At 39.1% G+C, this 23115-nt stretch overlaps 1 protein-coding gene across 4 annotated transcripts in view; it reads right to left on the bottom strand.

Annotated features, from left to right (window-relative positions):
• The window catches only part of PIEZO2 (piezo type mechanosensitive ion channel component 2), a 311046-nt gene that overhangs the window by 9768 nt on the left and 278163 nt on the right, over window positions 1-23115 (bottom strand). For all 4 annotated transcript variants that reach the window (XM_069853757.1, XM_069853760.1, XM_069853758.1 and 1 more), the window contains 13 exons: window positions 16207-16599; window positions 14481-14739; window positions 13803-13985; window positions 13129-13381; window positions 12271-12403; window positions 11673-11820; window positions 11346-11560; window positions 9221-9379; window positions 7734-7881; window positions 5065-5253; window positions 4534-4626; window positions 3266-3438; window positions 1217-1333 (listed from right to left, as the gene is read on the bottom strand). In XM_069853757.1, coding sequence (XP_069709858.1) covers window positions 1217-1333; window positions 3266-3438; window positions 4534-4626; window positions 5065-5253; window positions 7734-7881; window positions 9221-9379; window positions 11346-11560; window positions 11673-11820; window positions 12271-12403; window positions 13129-13381; window positions 13803-13985; window positions 14481-14739; window positions 16207-16599 — 2463 coding nt within the window. The remainder of the gene's footprint in view (window positions 1-1216; window positions 1334-3265; window positions 3439-4533; window positions 4627-5064; window positions 5254-7733; window positions 7882-9220; window positions 9380-11345; window positions 11561-11672; window positions 11821-12270; window positions 12404-13128; window positions 13382-13802; window positions 13986-14480; window positions 14740-16206; window positions 16600-23115) is intronic.

Below are 23115 nucleotides of genomic sequence, written 5' to 3'. Positions count from 1 at the left end.
AAGATTGGTACGAGCTCAGCAACCTTCCAGCAGAAGTGGTGGCAGAAAGCTCCCTACTGAAGTAGTAAAATGGTGATTCCCCACCACAATCATTTTTCCTTTACGACAAAGTAGAAAAAAGCTTAAATGAACAATATTACTGCAACACAGCCAAATGTAGGTTTATCTTCTACGTTACTGCTTGCCTTCTGCAAGAATTATGAATGAATTACCCCTTTCCACAAAAGAACAAAATTTGCCTTCCCTGTCACTGTATCACCTTAGGAAATATTACCATATCCTCAGAATGCAGAAAAGCAAAAGAGGCATAAAATATTTTTAAATGCAATGATCAGATGTGCAACAGCAGTCTGGATGTACAAGTATGCATAGGTGCAGAAAAATAGCTGTGCACAGAAAAGACAAATCTCCTTTCCACCTACTAACAAATATGAACCTCTCAGAGGTTTCTCTGTCCCAGCTGGCCTCTGCTTTAACTTTTCAACTGCTGTGGCCACAAGTCAGATCAGGTGGCCTTCAAGGATGATGTGTTGGCTTAACGGTATTTAGAGAGCACTGCTTTAATGCAATCCTCAGTGAAGATGCAGAAGAAGAGCATCCAGACTCCTTTCAAATCTGAAAGGAGGCACCCCTTCTGTTAATGCTGTAAGTCTATATCCATAGAATAATGTTTGCTATTCATATGAAAAGCATGCTCTTTTTGCCTGATGAATCTCCATTTCAAGAAAAGATCTGATGTAAGAAACAACTGCGGATGTTACCCCTTGACCGCAGCGATTTAACACCTTCTTGCCAATCTAATACTACTCAAGAATAACAATGAGAAATACAGTCTGGATGGTTATTTAGAACAAAAACCCATCAATACAACATCCTCAGATCAAACTGAACTGAAGTAAGAAGGAGCATTTAACTGTGAATATGCTATAATGAAGTTGTGTTTATCCAATAAATCAAAGTAACTAATAGCCTCAGCATGCTTGTTGGTGGTGTTCCAGTTTTCTCCATCTACATTTATCATAGGAAATAAGCTTTTATCTTTAGTGTTACTATTATGTCACTTCAGTGCTGTTGGCCTCTGTGAACAAGGCTCCAAAGATATGAGAGGGGGACAGCTGGACAGACAAATGATACAGTTGCACAAGTCTAACCTCCTTAGGAAATTAGGTTTAAAAAGTGAAGGTTTGCATATCAATAAGCAAAGAAAATAACTTACACCTTTTTCAGTTGCTGTCCAGACATCATTGAAGCAATATCTCTTCTGGTGTTCTCTGGCAGGACAAAGGTAAGTTTATCTGATGCTATCTCGGCTTTGGCCCCAAGGGTGAGATTTCTGTTGTAAGTAAAAGAAAAGACACACTGTCAACCCACAAGGAGAGCATAAGCTAAATACTTGTTCACTGAACACTAGAAGTAGCTCTCTAACTAGTACAATGGCACCAACCCTTGCTATCCCACTTTTTGCTAAAGCAAGCATCATGCTATCTGTACCAGAGATGATGCATTTTCCCATGAAGGATACGTAACAGCCTTAAAGATGTATTTTTCTAACTGATTATGCCGCTGTATGTATTACAGTACAATGATGACAGATTAATATAATTTTGCTCATTATGTCAGTCAAAACAGAATGGGACAGGGCGTAAACCTGCTCTGACTTTAGGCAAGAGGACCATCTGTGTTACCACATATTTTATGCTAGGCCAGCTAAGGATGCTGCAGTCTGCTACAGCTTCCCAAAATGCCATTTCAACTCAGCAGAAATGTGAGGTTAACAGGCTGATAGAACCCCCATGCCTCCCTCAAGTCTTCACAACGGCTGCAGAACAGAGCTGAGGCAGGATCAGGTTTCACACAATATTTTGTGTCATTCCCTGCTGTCAGGATGCAGCAGCTGGGTGAGGCAGATCCTGGGCTGCTTGGGAGCTGCAGAGGAATATCCCTGGTAGACGACACACAAGGGCAGAAAGCATATATGCTACAAAAGGCTCATCTTATAGCTGCCTGTGGTCTTTCGGCCTGGATGGAAGACAGCAATTTCCCTTTATGGAGAGAAAGTGGAAGGTCACTGTGGTAAATCTGTACTACTTCCAGTTATTCACAATCACAATGTAATCCACAGGATATAGTATGAGGCTGAAATAGGTCTCTTTTAAGTAGTTTATGAATGTTTGTAGTTACATAGGCAAGCTGAGTAGCAGTATTAAAAATTAATATAAAATTCAGAAATGATGGCATGATGTAATTCACTAGCTAATACCGCATGCTTCCAGGAAAATGAAGAAGGTCAAATAAAGTTGAACTAAGGGTGCAGATTCATTATAAGCCTATTTTTAACTGTGGAAGAACTGACATGGTGTGTTCAGAGCTTCCACAGTGATTCAGCTAACCTGCTTCTTGGGTGCAGTCTTTTGCTGAGAAGTGCTCTAACAATCCAGCATCTACTTCCAACAAAAAAAAAGTACATATTAGGGCTGCAAAGGTACTTAATTTCCATGGAGTGATGACTTTACTACTATTTAATCCAGCAGTCTACAGGGATCCCAGCTGGTAGACAGTAGTGAACAAACTACCTTGGTGACTGGGTGTGCTCTAGCCTGCATGCAACTACTTTATATTCTAGGCTGTCTCTTGTAAAAACCTCATTGTGAAGTAATAGTTCACTGAGGCCAAAATAACCACAAGTACACAGGCAAAGGTCTCGACAAAATGGATCTGTGTCATTGTTATGCTATTTGCATAAAAAGATCTGAGTATATCTGTATTTAAAGAATAGTTTGTGTCAGTTCCACACTCCCTTCATAAGAGCAGTTCTGTTTGTACTTCTTTGACCAAGCACTTCGGTTTGTATTTCCTCTTAGTTTTTATTCCTTAACAGTTCCCATAAATGCTAACAAGGTTGCTGTTTGGCACAGTTTATTTGAACATCTCCATCTAAAACTGGCTAAAACATTACTACTGCTCCCTGTTACCCCTCAAATTCCATTGAAAACTCCACCCTGCCTTTTTTTCCTTTTCAAATAATGCACTTGGAAGTGTCTCCACTGCTCTTTTTATTTTTTGAGAACTGCAGGCAACAAATTTTTTCCTGGATGACAAAGGTCACTGTTCTCTGTCTCTTTCCTTCCCACTTCCAGGGTTTTTTTTGCTGTCCAGTACAATAGAATTTGCAGAAAAACTAAACCAAAAATGTAGCGAGGAACTGCTCTGCTGAGGGAACGCTTGTCACATGATCCATCAGCTTCTTAACAGCCTTGTTAATTACCTTTGAATGCTCCATGAAAGAACTACAGTGAACTCAGCTGAAAAATCCAGCAGTCCCTGTATCATTTTCTCTCTACTAGGAGGGCTGATGGTCCATAAAGAATTTGAATTTCCCTCTAGATCTGCTAGAGTTATATCTTCTTTTCCATAGCCCTCTAGAAACTGCAAAGCAGCCTGTAGATGCAGAAGAGAAAAAGAAAATTTCAGTGAATATTCACAAGACACAGAGCCACATATCACAGTCAGGCAGAACTGTAAATGTTAATTGTCAGTGCAGTGGTTTGCACTGATGCTCAGATACCAGCTGGGACTTTAGATGGGAAAGGGAATAAAAAACTATTGCAAATAAGAAAGCAAAACAAAAATGGCAATGCTGTTTGAAGAATGATGGCTCCGTAGGCCAAAGTGAGTCTGAAAGTTCATCAGGTAAACTCTGTAGAATTTATTTAAATGTAAGTCAAAATTTTATTCTGTCTTTTCTTAAGCACCCTTCTGCATAGAAAGATGTCTGCAAAGGAAGAAGCAACTTGAAGCTAGTAACTTCCAAAATGGATCAAGGTTACAATATTACTACTGTAATACATGGGCTATTAGGTAGGATCCAATATAAAAAAACAGTTAATTCTTGAATGGGCTAGAAACAAGCACTTCTTTTAAAGTTATATCTGACCAACCCTCTATTACTTTAATAATGCAACAGCTTCTACTAATTACTAGTCTTTTTCCTGTAGAAATATGTGATGACCTTGTGCATGTTACACCATGAAATAGTGCAACTATGTTTAAATGTTTATGCTTAGACATTTTAATGTCAGAACTATTCTAGGCCATACACATGTTCCTTTTTTCAGCAGCACATCTCCTCACTGAGAAGTGCAGGCTATGTGAGCTATAGGAAGGAGTGCAGGGCTTAAAAGTGCCAACACTGTTTTGTCCCCCTAGCACATTTGTTTTGGCAGTATACCAACAGCATCATGTCTCCTGAAGGTTTGTGTCATTTAGAGAGGAGATTTTTATTCAGGCAACAGGACAACTAGGGTTTCTGTCTTCCAGGATTCTGTGCAAAGATATCTTGATTAATGGTAACTTGTCTCACCATAACCAGCCCTGTCTTGACGAATGATCTGTCTGAACCTTTACTCATGCTAACTCTCTTTATAGAAACGTCTTCCAAATGATGACCACTTATAAATACACAAAACTCGCAAAAGTCCTCCATGGAAACATGCACACATTTTTAAGTAATGAGGTATTCTACATTTCACTTACAGTGTTACCCCTATAGCTTCCCAGAAATGCATTGAAATCAGTCTGATTCAAATCCTTGAGCTGACTCTGTTGAGCACTCATTGTAAAAATAGGCTGGGAAACAAAAGAACACACATGTCACATTTACTCTACATCAGCTGCTACATACACAGTACAGCATCCTGTGCATCACAGTCCAAAACAATTATGGCATTCAGTTCAACAGAAGAAGGTTATGATATTCCACCAAGAAGCAAGCCACCTCCAATGTGGACCTGCAGGCAGCTATCTGAGTATAACTGATATAGGATAATTTATTCAGATTCCACTGTCAGTGGGTTCTATTTGCAAGTTTTAACTTGCAAGTTTTAACTTGCAAGTTTTAACTTGCAAATTAAGTCAATATTTTAAATGCCAAAGGAATCGCTTGAGGGAGCTTGCCTGATCTCTTGCATTAGACAAGAGAGTTCAATTCAATTAAGGGAATAAGAAATAGAACAAGGAAATAAAGTGCAAAAACTGTGCTTGCTTTTAGTCTTTCTTCTTTTTTACCTGATAACCTCCTAGAGTTATTGTGATTGATACATCTAGAGGTTTGTTGGTGATGCCTGCAACAGATTTGATTAAAGACATGAAGAGCAGTGGGAACCAGACAATACAAATCAGCAAGACGATAATCATGCCACCCATTCCATACTTCACAACTTTCTTTTTCTTCTGGCCTCTTGGCTGGGGATATCTCTGCAAAAGCAAACAGCAACATGGTAATGTCTCTTCTATCAGAGGTATACTTGGTATGATCTGATGGGTGAATATATAATGATCTTAAGGCTTCCCATGTTCTCTAGTAATTTGATACCCATTGTCAGCCCAGTTATTTTGAGATTTTTAGCCAAGCCTGCACAGACACTGAATTTCTGGTGATGACAGAGAAAAGTGCCAAATGAACCCATGTGAACTGTGTGTCTGGTGTGGAAAATATGGAAAACCTACGTGGGTTTTATTCTTCACAACCATAAAGAGGGGAAAAATTGGGGAGGTTAATTTGATTTTTTTTGTCTGGATGAGAGCAAGCATGAACTCACAGGAACCAAACGTAAAATAATAGCAGCAGCAACAGTGATACAACGATTTGTTCAAAAACCTGATACTGGGAGTGACCCATTTTCTTCTATTTGTCCTTCCAAAAAGTTTTATCTCAGAGCACCTTAAGGCAGAATTCCTCTCACAGAGCTTGAAATGCTGCCAACTGTATTTCAGGGGAAGAAAACGCAAATTTGTTTGCAAGCAACTGGCATGCACAATCAGAAGGATTGTCTGATATTGCACTACCTCCACATGCATTTCACATCTCACATAGGGTATTTCTAAGTGGAGTTCATAGGCTTGATTCAACCTCTTTCCAGTGAATTTCACACCAACTGCATTTGAATAATTTTTAAAGTTTTGTTGCTGTTCCTTCAGTCTTGACACTACTGATGCAACATCCTTCTCTTTCTCAGTTTTTGAGACTAAAAGTGACTTTGGTTTTATCCTTCTCTTTTCAAAGCAGACCACATGGCACATCTGTTCTGCCCTGTCCATAATTTCTGCCCTGTTATTTGCCTTATGACTGAATCCTTTAACAGCTTCGTTATCCTGTAAAATGCCTTAACATCACTGTAACTTATTTTGGTGTATTCTCTTATAGGATTTAATTCTGCATAGTATTTCAGGATCCTGTCTTTCACGCTTTGCATACTGCATGTGCAAAATAAAGATGCATTGTATTGCACTGCACCTCAAACACATGCCAGGAATCTGGCTTTCAGGAAATTGTTTTTGCTTTACAACATGGATCCATAAAACCCTAGGAGAATATTAAATTTGTAATACAATGCTATATTTAAAACAAATTAGTTACTTTTCAAAAGCAGTGTATCGAGCCATTTGTCTTGCACTACACAAGACTGTTTTCATTAAAATATCGTATCAAGATCACCAGAAGTATATTATTGGTCTGTATGAGATCAGTACAGGCACCTTTAACGATGTTACAGAACAACTTAGAGAGCCTCTAGCAGTTGAAGTACTCCATCATACCACTCAATGTGAGAGACAGAGACAGAGAGAATCAAGGTGCTTTGAACAACACTTATAAAGTCATTTTGCTACATGGAGTTGGCACACACATGCTTGCTTAGACATAGAAATCTTCCCACATCACATCCATGCTACATATAAAGATCCTATTGTAGTGTAAAAAATGACATGAGATGATCAGTCAAAGTAGAACTTAGTTATTATTGCTGTCACTCTTGAAGCCTCTGATGACACTCTGTTAATGGCAGAAATGGAATTTATACAGAAAAGACCAATATATCAGATTTGTGTGCACTTCAGCTCTGAGTTAATCTAATTGTCATATTTGGAAAGTAATTGCCATTAAGACACAGGATTATAATAAAAGTAGAAATACATCACTAACACTTAAAAACACAGCCGTTTCATTGCAGATGTACAATTTCTGACTGGTTGGGTCACTCCTGAAAGAATGTTTAACTTCTTTTTCAAATTGGCAAAATAAGGAAGCATATGGTTGCAATCTTTATAGCAGTTATAAGGAATCCAGAATTTGCAAGTTTTATTCGAACTGAAGCTTAAATGATTTAAAGAGACTAAAATTTCAGTCAGACAAATGGTGGGTTTAACTGGCCTGCAGTTCAGCTCTGAATGTGCAAGGACTCTCCTGAGATAAAGGGGCCAGCTGAGTTCCCTCGGCAGTTATATGAACCAGGTGAACCTGGGCCTTAAGACTGTGCAGGCATGAGCTCTTTTCTTCAACTGACCCTTCTATTCAGCTACAGTTTCCCTGCAACTGCAGGTTACTTACTTAGTTGTTGCCAACCAAGTGAGCCTGTGTAAATACCAGGACTATCAACCCTGGCCTTGAAACTCAGGGAGGCAATTAAGCTACAAGGCGAATGCTTGTGGGGTTCATTTTAATGGTGGAAAAATTGCTAGGCACAAAAAAGAAGCCATTTGAAATTTCACTTGCAGTGATTGCCAACTAACACAAAGTACCCAACAGTCTGAATATTCCTGAACATAAACAACAGGTGTATCTTCTAACAAGCTTTCTTTATGGTGGATTACCCAATTATTTAGGAACTTGTGGTTATTTCTCTTCATTTCTGCATGGGGTAGAGGAGGACTGGATCACTCATATATGGCTTCCTTACTTTTTCTGACTCTCGCCAACACTTCAGGATGAATATATGAGCATAGATATCTTCAACACAGATCCAGCTGGAAAGACTGAGTGTGGTATCAGTCCAAACCCAGTCCATTACTGCTCTCAGTTCAGTTAAAAATGGAACCAGGCGGAACCTAAAGGGAGACCACAGCAGATAACTCATCAGAAATGTGAGGATCACGTTAAATGAGCACAGTAAGTGTATATATGACAGAAGGGAGAATTAAGTCAATGTTAGAAGGCAGTTTAATGGGAGATGTTGTAAACACAAATACAATCATATCCTGAGACTGCACAACTAGTACTGGTGTTTTGAGGATAGTTTCTTTCACTATAGCTCACGTTCCTTTAGATTTCCTTGTCAGGCCAAGGATCATTGCATCATTATGCCCAGTAACTGAGATTGAGCTAGTGATGGAATGGTACGAAAGAGACTTTCTTGTATCCCCGTATTTCTCTGCCCTGGGAGTAGAGTTGAGAAACATACTTTCAGTAGGACAGTGGGAATTTGGTTTATACCTCCTTATACCAAGCGGCACACAGCTTCACCACAGAAATAGGCAGTTCGCAGCTGCATATGGGGTTGGGCATTATGACTCAGGATTAAGCAGCAGCAGCAGATGGGCGAGCAGGAAACCAGCATGCTTAAAGCAGCTTTTCAAAGTGCATCGTTCCGCTTACTAGTCCCACAATTTTCTGCTTGGCCAGGTCACAAAGACTATTTCATGTGAAGAAAGCTTTCTTCTATAACTTTTACTATTGGAATGCAACAAGCCCATACATAAAATATTGGGAAAAGCCTGAAATTATTCCAGCTTTACTGTGAAATATGTATACACTTTGAACTGACTGAATCACATCATGGTAACAGCATAAATGAAGGGTGTGGTATGCTTCTGTAACACCACCTTTCACTCTGAGGTAACACCATGCCTGTTACTTGCAATAATACTCCTAACTTCTGAAGTTTCAAATGCACAGCACGTCTCAAAAGATACACAAAGGAAACATTTTTTTGATAGATAGCTCTTATTTCTCATATCTATTGTCTTTCACTTTATTCTTCTCACCTGCTGAAGTACAGCCTGCAGACCTGCTCCAAAGATCTCTTTGGGATCAAATGGAGCAAATAACATCGCCTGTTTTTTAGTGCAATGTGTAGCCCCTATCTCTGTTCACAGAGGTGATCACTTAGAAGTGTTAAAATGCCTCTTCCATAGAGGCCTGAAAGGCTGACTGGTACATCAAGCTTCTGGATTCAGAGTGGGAGACTGATTTTACTGAGATCTGCATTCCTGAAACTGATTTTTTTGTGGACAACAGGGGACATATGGCATATACAGAGTGTGCTGTGCAAAATTTAGTCTCATTTCCCACAGCCTGTGATGAGAAAACATGATTAAACCCAGCACCTCATGAGAACAGATACTTTTTTCATAAAAGACAGGAGGAGGGCATCAGGTCTTGACTTACCCTTGAAATAAGAACAGGTTGACATAGTTATAACTTTTTGTGAGGAAATTGCCAAGAACCCGAGTTGGATATCCGCAGCGTATCTGATATGCTGATAAGCCAAAATAAACACATTTCACAAAATACCAGAGCTGGGCAACTGTGTTCTGGCTAAATTTCCTGTAATGGAAACGAGAGATAAAGGAAAATGATGATCTTTGTATCTCTGTGTGACCAAATTAGCTTGAAATGTTTTGTGTTCCTGGTAGTTTCCCTGTCCTGAGATCCTTTGAAAAGTCCTTGGTTTCTGACCCCATTGCAGAGTTAAAACAGCATTTGAAAGACACAGGGGGAGAAAGTCTAAAACCAGCATCTATTGTCACCTCAAATTCACAGGGGCAACACTGGGAAGAGACTTTTCAAAGAATGAGGGCTCTGGGGCAGTGACCTCTCTCTCTGGATGCTAGAGGTGCCTTGCTGCTGAACACAAGTCAGCCTGCCCTCAGCCCTCACGATGGTACATCCCTCTGTGTGTCGTGGGTAGACACTGCTTCTCTTGGCTTTTCAGAGGGCTGACATCCGGACTGAATGTAGGCAGCTTTAATAGCGTTTTGTGTTCACGAAGTCGGCTCAGAGATCATTAATTCATTCAGGAATTTAAATTGGAGTCACCTCTGAAGGTCAACTTTTTCACCCTCCCCTGCTTGAATTAGGTCTCACTGCACCAAATTGTTCAGGGACCCGTCAGGCTGAGTTTTGAATATCTCTGAAGGTGAAGATCCCACAACCTGTCTGGACAACCCACTCCAGTGTTTGACTACCATTATAGTGAAAAGATTTTTCACTGTATCAGACTGGAATTTCCCCTTTTCCAACTAGTGGCTGCTTGTCCTACCTGAAAAGAGCTTAGCTTCTTCTCAATGCCCGCGTAATAGGCACCCTGTTCCCTCAACCTCTCCTCACATGTCAAGTGCTCCATCTCCCTGACTGTTTTGGTGAGTTTGTGCCACTTCTGACTGCAGTTCAATATCACAGTGAAATTACAGGAGATGCCTCATGATGGACAGGATTTGTAAGCCAGAAATGATCCAGTATCTTCAATTACATCCTGCAAAACTATTTTCATTAAGAAATTTGTAAGGGCTTGAAAGTATCTTCCTGACTTAGAATGAATACAGGAGGTTTCAGATGCATATTTGAAATTAAGAACTTGGTATTAATTTCATAAAAGCACAGGAAAAGTCAAATTCTTTTTTATTGCCTTTCAAATTACCAAATCAAGACAAAAGTTTCATATCAGTTCTCAATGCACAGTAGATAGGTGACCCACTTGAAAAATAATTTTGGTTTTTTCCATGTAAAATAACTTGACTGTTAACGAAGTGTAATATGCCCGGGTGACACATTCAATTTCCCTGTATAGTCACTGGAGTGAAGTAAACACTTCAAGGCAATTTAAACTAGGTAAGAGGGGAGTTATCCAAGCACTAAAGAGGCAACCTTAACACGTCTGCAGTGCAGACAGAGGTGATAACTGCCTTGAGCCATGCAATGAGAAATGTTAGATTTGGGAGTGAACCTGATAGTCCATGTTATACAAGATTTCACAGAGCAGATGACCACCTTCACACCACCTCCAGAATCATGTGGCAGGAGCAGTGCAGGAGAACTTCTTCACTTCAGAAGAGACACCGATTTTAGACATTCCTCAGTCTAAGGGGATTTAAGTCCACAGTTCACACATTCCAGGAAAGTGCTAGATCATAACTTACTCTCAGAGAGACATTTTCTAATCACTCTTTTAAACTAACGTGCAGCAGTCTTGGGAGCAGGGAACTGAATCAGAGTCCAACACTGTCTCAGCTGAGGGCTCTAATCAATCAATTATAGACAAGTTCTCTTTTACCTGCTTGCAATTTGGCCTAAGTTGTGAATATTTCTGTACATACTCATATAATTAATACTTCCTCAAACTTACGTTGGCCACAGTTATAGCTATGGAAAGGCACTCAAATATTCTGCTTAGAAATACGACCGAGAAGGGACTTGCTCATGATTCCGAAGCTTAGCTATAACCATCTCAAATACAAACAACTTGATAGAGCATCAATATTCAATCCATATTGTCTGATTATAAGGGTTATACCTTTCTGTCACTCCAGGCAAGATGAAGAACATCCAGAAATGTATCCCAAAAACTAGGATGACCTGGAAGATGACCTTTCCCATGACAGTCTTTTTGAGGTACAGTGCTCGATCTACCACCATGGTACCAAACTGAATGAGCACCATCACCAAAAATGCCTCCGGAACCTGGTCCTCTGATAATGAAGAGGTAATATCTGCTGCCGCAGAGTGTTTCTGAAAAGGAAAATATAACAGAGTGGTCAAGGAAGGAGGACATTCACAACATTCAGCATCTACAGCATGTAAATCCTATGAGAGTTTACAGATAGATGCCTCTGTGACATACCCCAAAAGCCCAAAATCCAAACACAATGATAATGAAGTCCACTGTATCTGCGAGGAACATCAGCACATACACATCAGTCACCGCACTGTAATCTGGATGAATAAGATTGTAGAAAAACTGTCTGATGGGCACATACACCTGGAGAGTCCTAAAACGAAATAAAGCGCAATGTGATTTTACAACTCTGTAACTTGCACTAAAGGAAAGAATGGCTGGGTGTGATATGATTAATGTTTCTAAAGTTATCTAAAATCTACTCTGCCAGCCTTCATAGGGCCTCACAGACACCAGTTCCTTGTTCTGATTGCTCCTAAACTATTGTGCTGGCATTTGTTCAGTAGAAATAAATACAACCAACTAAGTTCACACAGAATATTTAGCTTCTTTATCAGGCAGATACTCTTTCAACAACTGCTGGTTTGTCTCATGTTCAGCTGTTATGACTTACAGTGAGAGCTTCCACACACAGTGAACTATAACGTATCCATTCATTCCCTTGAATTAACAGAAGTAGTAACCTGCTCTCTTTAAATGCTGTTTTACTGTTTTATTGTATGGAACCTCCCCCCAAACCCGTGCAACTCTTCACATTGCTCACTTTTTAATTGTAAAGGCCTTGGCTTTGATCATCTGTTCTCGAAACTTTTCCATAAGAAGCTCTTTTCTAGATTTTTGCTTGATGCTTAATACACTGCTTCCCTTCTGACTGCTGTTTCGTGTACTGGTACTTCCTGAAAAAAAAAAAGGGAGAGAAAAAGAAGCTAATTCAAAATCAAGGTTTAATTACATAAACTAGAAATTACTAAATCTTGAGACTTCCATCCCATATATGAGTCCCATATTTGAAAGAACCTTTGAAATTATTCTTGCACTTTTTTTTTCCAACATGATAAAATCTTGAGTGCATCCTGTAAAGGTTTAATTGCTGGCAGTTCAAAACTTGATTAATAACTACAAAAAGAGAAAACCAGCAATAAAGGTAAGCATTTGATTGATCTAACTCGGTAATTTCAATTGGTAATATACACACTCAGGCTAGAGTAAGCTCATCCTTTTTACAAGATGGGACAGGTAATCTGTTTCAATATACTTAATCAAAACTTTTTGTCACTTCAAGTATCATGAAACACAGATAGGAAAAATACATATGCTTTGCATTCCCTCTAGCTGGAGATTATGCTGAACCAGAAATCCTGGATCTGGGCCACAGTGAGCATTCCCTTCCCAGCTTTTGGATCATGTTATTTTAAAAACATAGTGAATCATAAAGTAGGACTCTTCATTTGAACTTTAAGAAGGCTTGGATTTTGTTCGAACATGAAGATACTTTGGTTCATTTCCTATTTCCTCACTGAGGAGCAGCAACATTTAGTAGCCTCTGGAATCTCCACAGCATGATGATCCTATGGGAAATGAACATTTGTTCTTCAAATCCCAGAAATGCCGTGAGATTTACCTCTCTTAGATCTGTGTGAAGAAAAGCTGGACCTGTGTGAAAGCTGTGATTCACTGCTAGAGCTCTTCCTCCTGATGGCAGTCTGCTGCTCAGGGAAGTGGACATGGATGGACTCCACTGATGCTGCAAGATTAACAGATTTCAAAGAGGCAGAAGAGTCTCTCCTGCCTCCTGTCAGAGAGAGCTCATCATCAGTATCCTCTTTATTACTGGAGCTGTCCCCTTTCTCGTCTTCATCCCATAATCCATGGCACTAGTGGAAAAAGAAGAAGACAGCATTTTAGCCCTGTATTTCTGTCACAGTACTTATCACAGGCATTGCTAAGCTCAGTCATGTGTTCACCCAGGTGAAGACAAATTCATTGTGTAGGGGTAACAGATCGCTTTAGTTGGAAAAGACCTTTAAGATTGTCAAATCCAGCCATAAACCTGACACTGCCAATTACACTGCTAAACCATGTCTCCAAATGCTACACGTACACATCTTTTAAATACCTCCAGGAATAGTGACTCAACCACTTTCCTGGGCAGTCTATTCCAGTGCTTGACAATCCTTTCTGTAAATGAAGTTTTCCTAATATCCAACTCAGTGACTTTCTTACATCACATCAGTGACTAAAAAATTAAAACTAAAAATTAAATATGCAATAAGAAACTACATGAAATCAAATTACCTTTAAAATAGATCTGTGGAAAAACAAAGCAAGGAGCTGAACAAGATCATAGTGCACATAACCCTCTTTCTTCTCAATGCCAATAATATTGGGTGGATGGTAAGGTTTATCTTTTGTGTAATCCACATGTTTATTCCAAGGAAAGAAGCCAAACTGGAAGAAGTACTTGATGACTATGGTCACCTGTTCAGAAACACAACACACTTGATGTGTTTCATTAGCATGGCAGATATAACAGCCTTGTGACATTAAGAGGTGAGAAATTGGTCAGTTTTATGAAAAGATAAACAAAAATACTCATTGCTACAAAGGAACACATTTCCTCAGTAATAAAGTCAATCAACATTTACTAACAGATGATGCTCAGTGGTACCTGTGGTACTGCAAGCAGCGTATACAGTCTCTTGACTACCAATTAGATAGCAGCTGCTTCTAAATGGTCTCTTCTTATGATAACTGTTTTACCTGCCAGGAAATATATTGTTCATTGCAATGAACAAATTGCAAAGAAGACCCTTTAATACCATAGAAATTGCTGAGGACTTCAGCAAATATTTATATTAATATGAAGGGTTAAAGGCCCCTGATCCTGGAGATCAAAAGCAGAAAAGAGACCACATGAACCTTACAACTTAACTTTCCTGTGTTAGATGTAGGGTTGCAAAAACAGCAGCATACCTCAGTGTAGACAATGGCTGTCATCCAGAAACGTTTGCTTGGTCGAGGAACAGAAAGCATGGCCCAAAGGAATATAAGAATGGGAAGCACCAGGGTTATCATGGAGGCAGAGACCATGTGGTTAAGGATGATTACAAAATAGCACACCATTTCTGACCGGGCCACCAGTGTATTGTACAGGGCATAGATAAGAAGCAAGACTCGAGGCTGACCAACATAGAACTTCTCTGACTCCTCCAGCTCGTCATCATGAAACATCCTGTAATGAGCAGAATACCATGAATGAATTGAAAATTATTTATGATTGCTTCAAGAATCATGTCCACAGTGATGAAATAATAAAGGATTCAATGTTACATGCATACCTGTTCCGTAAGTACGGAACAAATTGTCTAAGGGCAAGAGCTGCTTTTTAAATTGCTACTATTTTTCCTTTTGAAAAAGCAAAAAATTCTGCTGATGAGTTCAATGGAAAAAAAAAAACAAAATCCAAAAAAGATGGGCTTTGGTATTATAATCAAATAGCCTGAGTCTATGCTCAGACAACAAGAATTTCAGGCAAAGTAACAAGAAGCACTATTCTCCTGTTTGTTAATTTACCCCGAGAGCCAGCCTGACCCAAGAACTTCTACAAACACTACTTTCCTACAGTTGCCCAACCAATATATTTCATGTAAATCACACTATGCTGATATGGCCCTGTCTGGATTCATGTCTGACTTATCAATGCAGATTGGAATTTGGAGAAACTCCAGAGGTGCATCAGGACACATATCTTATGAATAGTCCTATGACATAAGATTAGAATATAATAAATGCCCTTGAGCATGTGTCCAATCTTCTCTCCTTTACCTAACTCAAATAAATACAAAAGGCACCAAGAAATCATTATATGACTTTCACATACATTCACAGTTCTCTTTGCTTTTCATAAAGAGTGCCCTGGTCTGAGAAGAGGCCTCACTGAGAAGCAAGAACGACTATGGAAAACCAGAAGTAAAGACAATGCATCAATGAAGTCAGATCCACACAGACCCTTTCTCTCCACATGCATTCAAGCTGAAAAGCATTTCTATGGCTTATGATTTTGTCCTTGCACTTAGGGAAGCTCTGCCCTAGTTGAATCAGGACACAAAGCAGAGGAAGAAGAGCAGCAGCACCTTTCCAACTACAATGCTACTAATACCACTGAGCAAAGTGTCTGAGGGGAGAAGAGGGGAGTAGCCTATCCATTATGAAAGTATTAGCGAGGTGGTCTCTCTACACAGTCCTCAGCTCCCACTGACTTAAACAAAAAACTATGCCAAAGGTCAGAGTTTCCCTTAGAGTAATCCAAAATAATTAAAGGAAAACATTTTCCCAGATAGCCCTTGAGGAAACTTATTTGAAATCACAGCTGCCTGGAGAAGAGAAGCCCTCTCCACAAGGAATATTTAGAAAAGCCCTTGACCCCGTGACAATTGCAGCACAGAAATCCAATGCTAATTGGAACAATTAGCTATGGTATCTGGGGAGAAAGCACAGATTCTTTCCACCATGAATTTGAATAACTTTAGAAATCTGTAATTAGAACAACTGCACAGGAAATGAGCTTCTTCCCTTAAATCAAACTTAGCCCAAGGTCTCTATCAGAAACTGCAGGCTAGTTCTGAAGGAGAAAAAAACAAAGTAATTATAAAAATTCACAGACTGGGACCAAAAAATTTCCCCTGTCAAAGGTCCTTACTTGTTCAGAAGCAGCTCACTAGCCGTTAGCTCGTGCGTCAATGGAGGGAGAATCGTATCATTAAGTTTGTCCATCCGATTGTTGTCTGGGCTCACCATCATGAGGCTCTTACCAGCTGAGTCATCTGGGGAGCCAAAGGGAAGGTGTTCAAAGCTGACAGCTTTGCTATAGGAAGGTGGAACTTCTGCATTGCTATCCACAGTGGAGTACAGTGGCACATCAGTATCAGGAGTATATGCAGCTCCGTCTGAACCCAGGCTGTAATCTTCCATCTCCTCTTCCTCTGGCCTTGATGAATAATGAGCTCCTTCCTCTTCATGCTCCCCTTCTACTTCCTCAATGGTTTCTGTTGTCCCCTGACGAGAATATAGCATGGTGACCTGTGTAGGTTCACTGTTGGGGATGGATGAAGAGAGAGTTGAGGCTCCCCACCAAGTAAAGTTTGCTAATTGTACCTTTATGTGGACATCTGGGCAACCACATTCCATTCTTGGGCCTTCAAAGCTCATATAATCTGGTAGAAAATACATCATCATGATCTCCTCTTACACAGACGGACCATTCAGGTCCATCTGCCCTGTGAATGATGTCCCAGTGAACTCACAGTGATTCACTACGTTTTCACACCAGCAAAGGGAGAATTAATATTAATATCAACATCAAGAGAAACTATAACTTTCTGAAAGTAGTTCAAACACTTTCTGACTGAAATCAAGACTTCCTATTACATCTATTTAAAGCACACTCCATTGTGAATGATGGGTAGCCATGACGTTCCTTCTAAACATGGTGCTTTTAACAACAACCATATGGATGCTGTATGCAACTGGAATGTGAGCAGAACACACACATCAACTCTGATTCCAAAGAAATGAACAAGTAAATTGCTAACATGGAGAAAAACAATTCAGATTACAAAAGTGTTCCAGTAACAGGGTATCTTGCTTACCTTTAGATTGCCCTATATTCTTCAATGCAGTTTTCACTTTTACCTTACCTGCCTGCTTTTCTTCCATATGTACCTATTTTTTTTTCAACCATTCTTATTCAGTCTATTCAGTTCTAGGCTTGTTCACCTTGTTTATTCCTGGCTTTGCATGTTCATATTAACTAATGCTCTGTGCTCTGCAATAGTTTCATCTGATGTAAATTCATTCAGCTTGATGACTCCAGATGGGAATCTGTATACTGTAATTTTAAAAATATTTTCTTGGCTTTACTTTCACCCTTTTCATCCCTCACAAGCATTTTTTCACCTCTCCCCTCAACATCACTCATTATTTTTTTAGTCTCCAGTCCTTCTCCACAGGTTAGACAACAGGCATCAAATGAGTGTATTCTGTTGGCTACATGTTCTTGTATCTTAGAGACAAATGCAGATTTCACATAGCACCTACAAAATGAATGGGGCCATGTTTTTGCCAAAAGTACATTTTTTTAAAGAATAAAGAACCAGTTGGCACTACCAACTCCTGCCAAAATTAAAAATTGCGCGACATCTCTTTTTCTTTTACAGTGCTTCGAATTGTATTTTGGCTATGTTGGATCACTTTATTTTAAGCAGACTTTTAATTATCATGTGTAATACTATTATTAGGATGTGTGTTTCAAGGATTCATGGTTGCACTCATCCTGGTTAAAATGAACAAAATCATAAAATCATATCATTTCAAAACTGATTGAGACCAAAAATTTGTAAAACACTTTAAACACTGAAAAGGAATGATCTAATATACCATAAAATCTCATGTTTATAGTATTTATAATACTAGCTGAAAAACTGTTTTCCAATGTCATATAAACCTCTGTTTTTTATCTGCTAAAAAGTGAGTGAAAGGCTCTGAACATTTTCTCTCGCACTAGATATTAATATTATTCACTATCTTTTCATAGCTATTTTCCCTTTCTTAAGTCAAACACCTCACAGACTGTAAATCAATGGTAAAGTAATCAAAACATATTTATCAATCTTTCCTACGTGGGGAAAACTAAAAACCAAAAGAGCAGGGCTAATGGTTGCCTATCTTAGTTTCTAAAATTAGACAGAATCTAAGTCTGTATTGAGGATAATTGATTAGCTAAGAAACTTCACTTTCTGCTTCCAATTTTAGTAAGAACAACCATCAGCTCAGTAACTCTGAAAATCTGACTCTTTTTAGCTGAATAAACAAAGACTTAAGCCTGGTTTAAGACAGCCAGAATAATGTAATGGAGTAGCTTTTAAAAACACATGAATGAAGGATGAAAAACAAAACAAAACAAAACAGAATAAGAAGTGAGCAAATGAGCCCTAGATTTTGACTCTGACTTTGAACCTCAGAATTCTGCCACAACACAGAAGGAAGAAATGCTTCCATTAACCATGCAAACCACTCCGTACACAACATATCTGCAAATGCAAATTTACGTACACTGTGGTAAGTATAATGGTATGAGTAAATGAGTGAACAAAGCATGCACGAGTTAAGCACCTTGACACTATACTGCCACTGTCAGCTGATGAGGAGGACATATCCATGCTCTGCATTTTACGAAGCCTAGGTCGAGCGCGCTCACTTGTTTTAGGAACAGTGTCTGGTCCATCTAAATCATCAAGGGTTGACTGCCTTGAGAACAGCATGGTTGCTTCAGTGTAGCAGCTAGCAGCGCAAACAGTTATAAAGACAGTGTTAAATACAAAAGATATTACTATACACATGGTTCAGTAAACAAATAGGCTCGCCATGCAGCAAAACATGGACACAGAGGAAAAAGATTCAGAGCAAAGATAAGGATTTGTTTAGAGTCATGATGTAAACACATTTCTAGGCACAGATTGCTCAGTCATATTCATAGAGGGGCAATAGAAGGCTAACGACCATCTATTCACTATTCAAAGAGATATGAAACCAGCACAATGCTCTACACACTTTCCAGGGGCACCAACTTACATGTGTGAGGAGGTTTTATTTTCTTTGTTTCCCTCTTAAATTTCCAAATTCTACAAATATGTTTTGGGAAGTGGCCTCCTCTTCTACAAATTCTATTTTATTAATGATATACTGCACAGAACTTTTTTACACAGGTACAAGCCAATTTCCTGAAAGAGCCCTTGAAACTGAATAAGCTCATATTCCACAAATAGAAAAAATAGCTGTCAGACATTGGCTAATCCTTTTTCCGAACTAAAGAGCCAAATCGGATATGTTACTTTGTCAGTAGATGCATGCCAAATATAACCTGCTCTGCTTGGGATGGCTTTTATTTTGATATTTAGTAGTAAGCCCTGATGATTCTTTCCAGAATATTTCATTTATTTCAATCACAGCTTAAAAATTATTTCAAAACTGGTAACATGCACATCTTGAAAGGAAGAATAGATATAATAAACCCTTATCTCCTTTTACTTATCAAATACAACAGAACACCAGAGACACACACCACACATTGAGCATTTATGTATTACTAAAGAAAAGAAGAATTGGATGAATTATGAGAAAGAAAGCATATAATTAAATACAAGCATATAACATAGCAACAGGAAAGAAGCAAGTACATTAATGACATATGCTATGTAGAAGTATTTCTCCTGTAAAAATCTTTGAAAAACACAGATGTCTATGAAATAAGTTGAGGGAACTGGTGTTTTAACCCATGCAATGATGTGCCTGAGTCTCTCAGATAGAATGAGAAAAGAAAGGGTCCAAAAATATGGGGTCTGCGTTCTACTTTTCCTCTTTTGAGTCCATCTGTGTTACACCTGAGCTGTGACAGCACAGGATTTGCTTCCTTGCCAAGAATTGTGTTTGTTCAGAGGCACAGAGAATTGGGAAAGAGGTAAGGAACTGCAATGGTTTTTCCCAGGTCTCGCTAGCTGGAAACGAGTAGAAGAATCTGCTGGTGTGAAGTGACAGTTTGCAATTGTTACCTTTAAGAAAACTGAGAGGAATACAGCAAAAAATGTGGAGTGAAGAAGCAGTTATTCTTAGGCCTACATTCAGTGCAGGTCTTTTTTGACAGAATTGACAGAGGCTGAAAGAGTACTTTGTTCTCTGAATGGAAAAGTACCACCAAGATATCAAAGGTATTGTGAAACAGTTTCCTTAAAAACAGTATTAATGGAAGGGGCACCTCTGTCTTGCTAGTTCACTTGGCCAAGATCCCTTAAAAGCCACTTCATTACCTCTGTGTGTGTGCAAAGGCACACAAGCACCCTCCAGACAAAACGTGGAGGTCTGTTTGCACGATGCCATGTTCTGATGGAGCAGCAAACGCCACTTCCTACCCAAACAGTAGATCCACCCTGGAGGCCAGATTCAGCAGCATGGATATCAGTCAGAACTCTATGTTATTAACTCCAGGGGATTATAAGGGAGGAGGTTTCTCTTTGCACATACACCTATGGAGTACAGCCAGGTGGTTGTACTACCAATGAGGTTTTCGTGCTAAAATACAGGGAGATGTCAGCAAGCAGACAACCTGTTTTTGCAGATTACCTTTCTATTAGTGTGCTACAGCATTATCAGCATTATTTTACCTCTCCAGGACTGAGTTTATTCTTTTCAAGAGCAACACCTTTTACTAAGGTGTTGAAGAATTTTAAACGCAGAAATAGTTCAAAGGGAACCTTCCAAGGACCTCAAGCAGAGCAACTGTTGAAATCAAAGTAGCCCTTTCATATTCATATATTTTCAGTGGAGGAAACATACGTCATCTGCCCATTAAAACATGTAAGTTCTGACCTGGGTCCCAGAAAAATCAAAGGAAAAATATGTATTAATCTCAACAGATAAAAACCTTTGCCCAAATGGAGTGCCCACAATAATTTGGTTTAAAACTGTTTTAAATGAAGGATGACTCATCAAAAGAATTATCTGTTGAGCAGCAGCTCTGTATCCATGAATGTCAGGAGATGCGTATGAGATGACACCTGTAGCACAGTCTGCATATTCTTCATATACTTTTTTAGGAACACGTATCTGAACACGGAGGAAATGAGTACAGCAATAAAGTGGAGAGATTTACACTTGGCAAACTGATGTTGACTCAGTCATTGACTATCACATAAATTTAATCCAAGCATATCTTCCTGAGTGACTTTTCAAATTTGTGTCCTTGGAGACCTTGAAAAGCATTAGCTTCTTGAAATCATTCAAGGACTAGGTAGTTTAAATGGAATGTTCATTAAAAGCTCTGAGTTCAAGCATTTTACATTAAGTTGATTGTGTATCCATTTTAAATGGAAATATATATAGCAGAGATGTTTTTATCCTTCGTGAGCAGAAAAATTCTTACTTTATGACTTCCTTTTTGCTATCCAAACTTACCCTTCCCAGAAAGTTTATTAGTTTAAGGGGTAACTTACTTTTTTTTTTCTGGTTTATTCAGTCCAGGGGCTAATTACTGATGGGCATTATGCCTATGAACTACTACACTCCCCACATCTGCAAGCAAAGATCCCAAACATTTCCTATCATTCATGCTTCTAAACCAGACCCAGATACAGCCCCAAAACTTGGACTCTCCTTTCATCCTTTCTCTTGCCACTCAAGGCAAACTCTACTACCCCCTGTCTCAAGAGCTACTCCCCCATCTGGTGAGGGAAGAACAGATGGAAAGTGGGGTCTGTAAGCACCCTGACTTCACTTCTTTGTTCACTCTCACAGGAGGGACAGGGGCTCCTACCTGCAGCTCCTACAAAACTATACACATAGGTAGAGTTAGGTACTGAATATATTATTTGTGATGGACGAAACTGAACTGGATACAAAACTTTGGATATCATGAAATCTGACTTAGGATCTTCATGTAGCTGCCATGTCATAATTGTAGGCGAAGTTCTGTGAAGGCAGATAACTGCTTTTAGTAAGTTCCAAAACATGTTACTGACATTCACAAGCTGTTTAACCTAACAAGCAGTTCTCAGTCAAATGGAAACAAACAGTGGTAAATGCTCTACTGTGCTAGTTCTTGATCCCTTCTGGTGGGGCACCTCAAAGAGCTTGTTACGGATCAATATCAGTCTCTTCTCCACTAGACCCACTTGAGCTTTGCACTCTGCCATTAGGACACATTAAAGTATTTATACATAATGATAAAACAAACAATTACATTACGAATACCTCTTTACACCTCTAGCTACTGTATAGAAAAATGACTGACAATAGATGACAGTCCTACTAAAAAAGAAAATCCCACAAAGGGATTTTCCAGGCTGGGAGACTCTTCTTAGAGCATTATCTAGGGTAAGCACAACATCCCTGGGTAAGATTTACAAGGGTCAGCCCTGAACTTCACAAGAAATGTCTGGCTCCTGCAACTGATCAGGAGAGCTGTTCTCTCTGGAAATCCATTGTCTAGAGCACTGAAGAGATACCTACAGTAATTCCTGCCCTGAGTACTGAGGAATATGTGTTGTTGTAATGGAACATCTTTTGTGTTTCTCCATACCTGTTTTACTTCCACATATGTCCATCTTACTCATGAACTACTAAAGGGCAAACAAAGAATAACCAGGAACCTGATTAAGAACACTCTGCCCCTTTCCTGAAAGTTTTCAATTTCAATCCTAGATCCACGATCATAGGGATGCTTTAGGTTTAATTAGTTGCTTTTACATTTACTGGTAATCATTACTTTGAAATGTAAAATGTCCCCTTCTCTTGTTTGAGCAATTAAAAAAAAATCTCAATAAACTTACATGATGTTTAAGACGTTTCACATTTCTTAAAAAACCCTTAAGCACTTCTGATAAGAGGAAGAGACATACAAGGGTGTCCCAATAAACAGATGGCATTATCTTTCAATCAACAGACTCAGTTTTGCTTCCTCTAATTACAGGTCATTATTATTATAGCAGATGTGCACTCTTTGTAAATATTCTCAGTGCCAACAATACTTGACTGTTCATTATCAGAAAGATAATTTGAG

The sequence above is a fragment of the Phaenicophaeus curvirostris genome, chromosome 3 (genome assembly GCF_032191515.1).
Source record: "Phaenicophaeus curvirostris isolate KB17595 chromosome 3, BPBGC_Pcur_1.0, whole genome shotgun sequence".
Classification (NCBI taxonomy): domain Eukaryota; kingdom Metazoa; phylum Chordata; class Aves; order Cuculiformes; family Cuculidae; genus Phaenicophaeus; species Phaenicophaeus curvirostris.
This window is presented reverse-complemented; position numbering and strand designations above follow the sequence as displayed.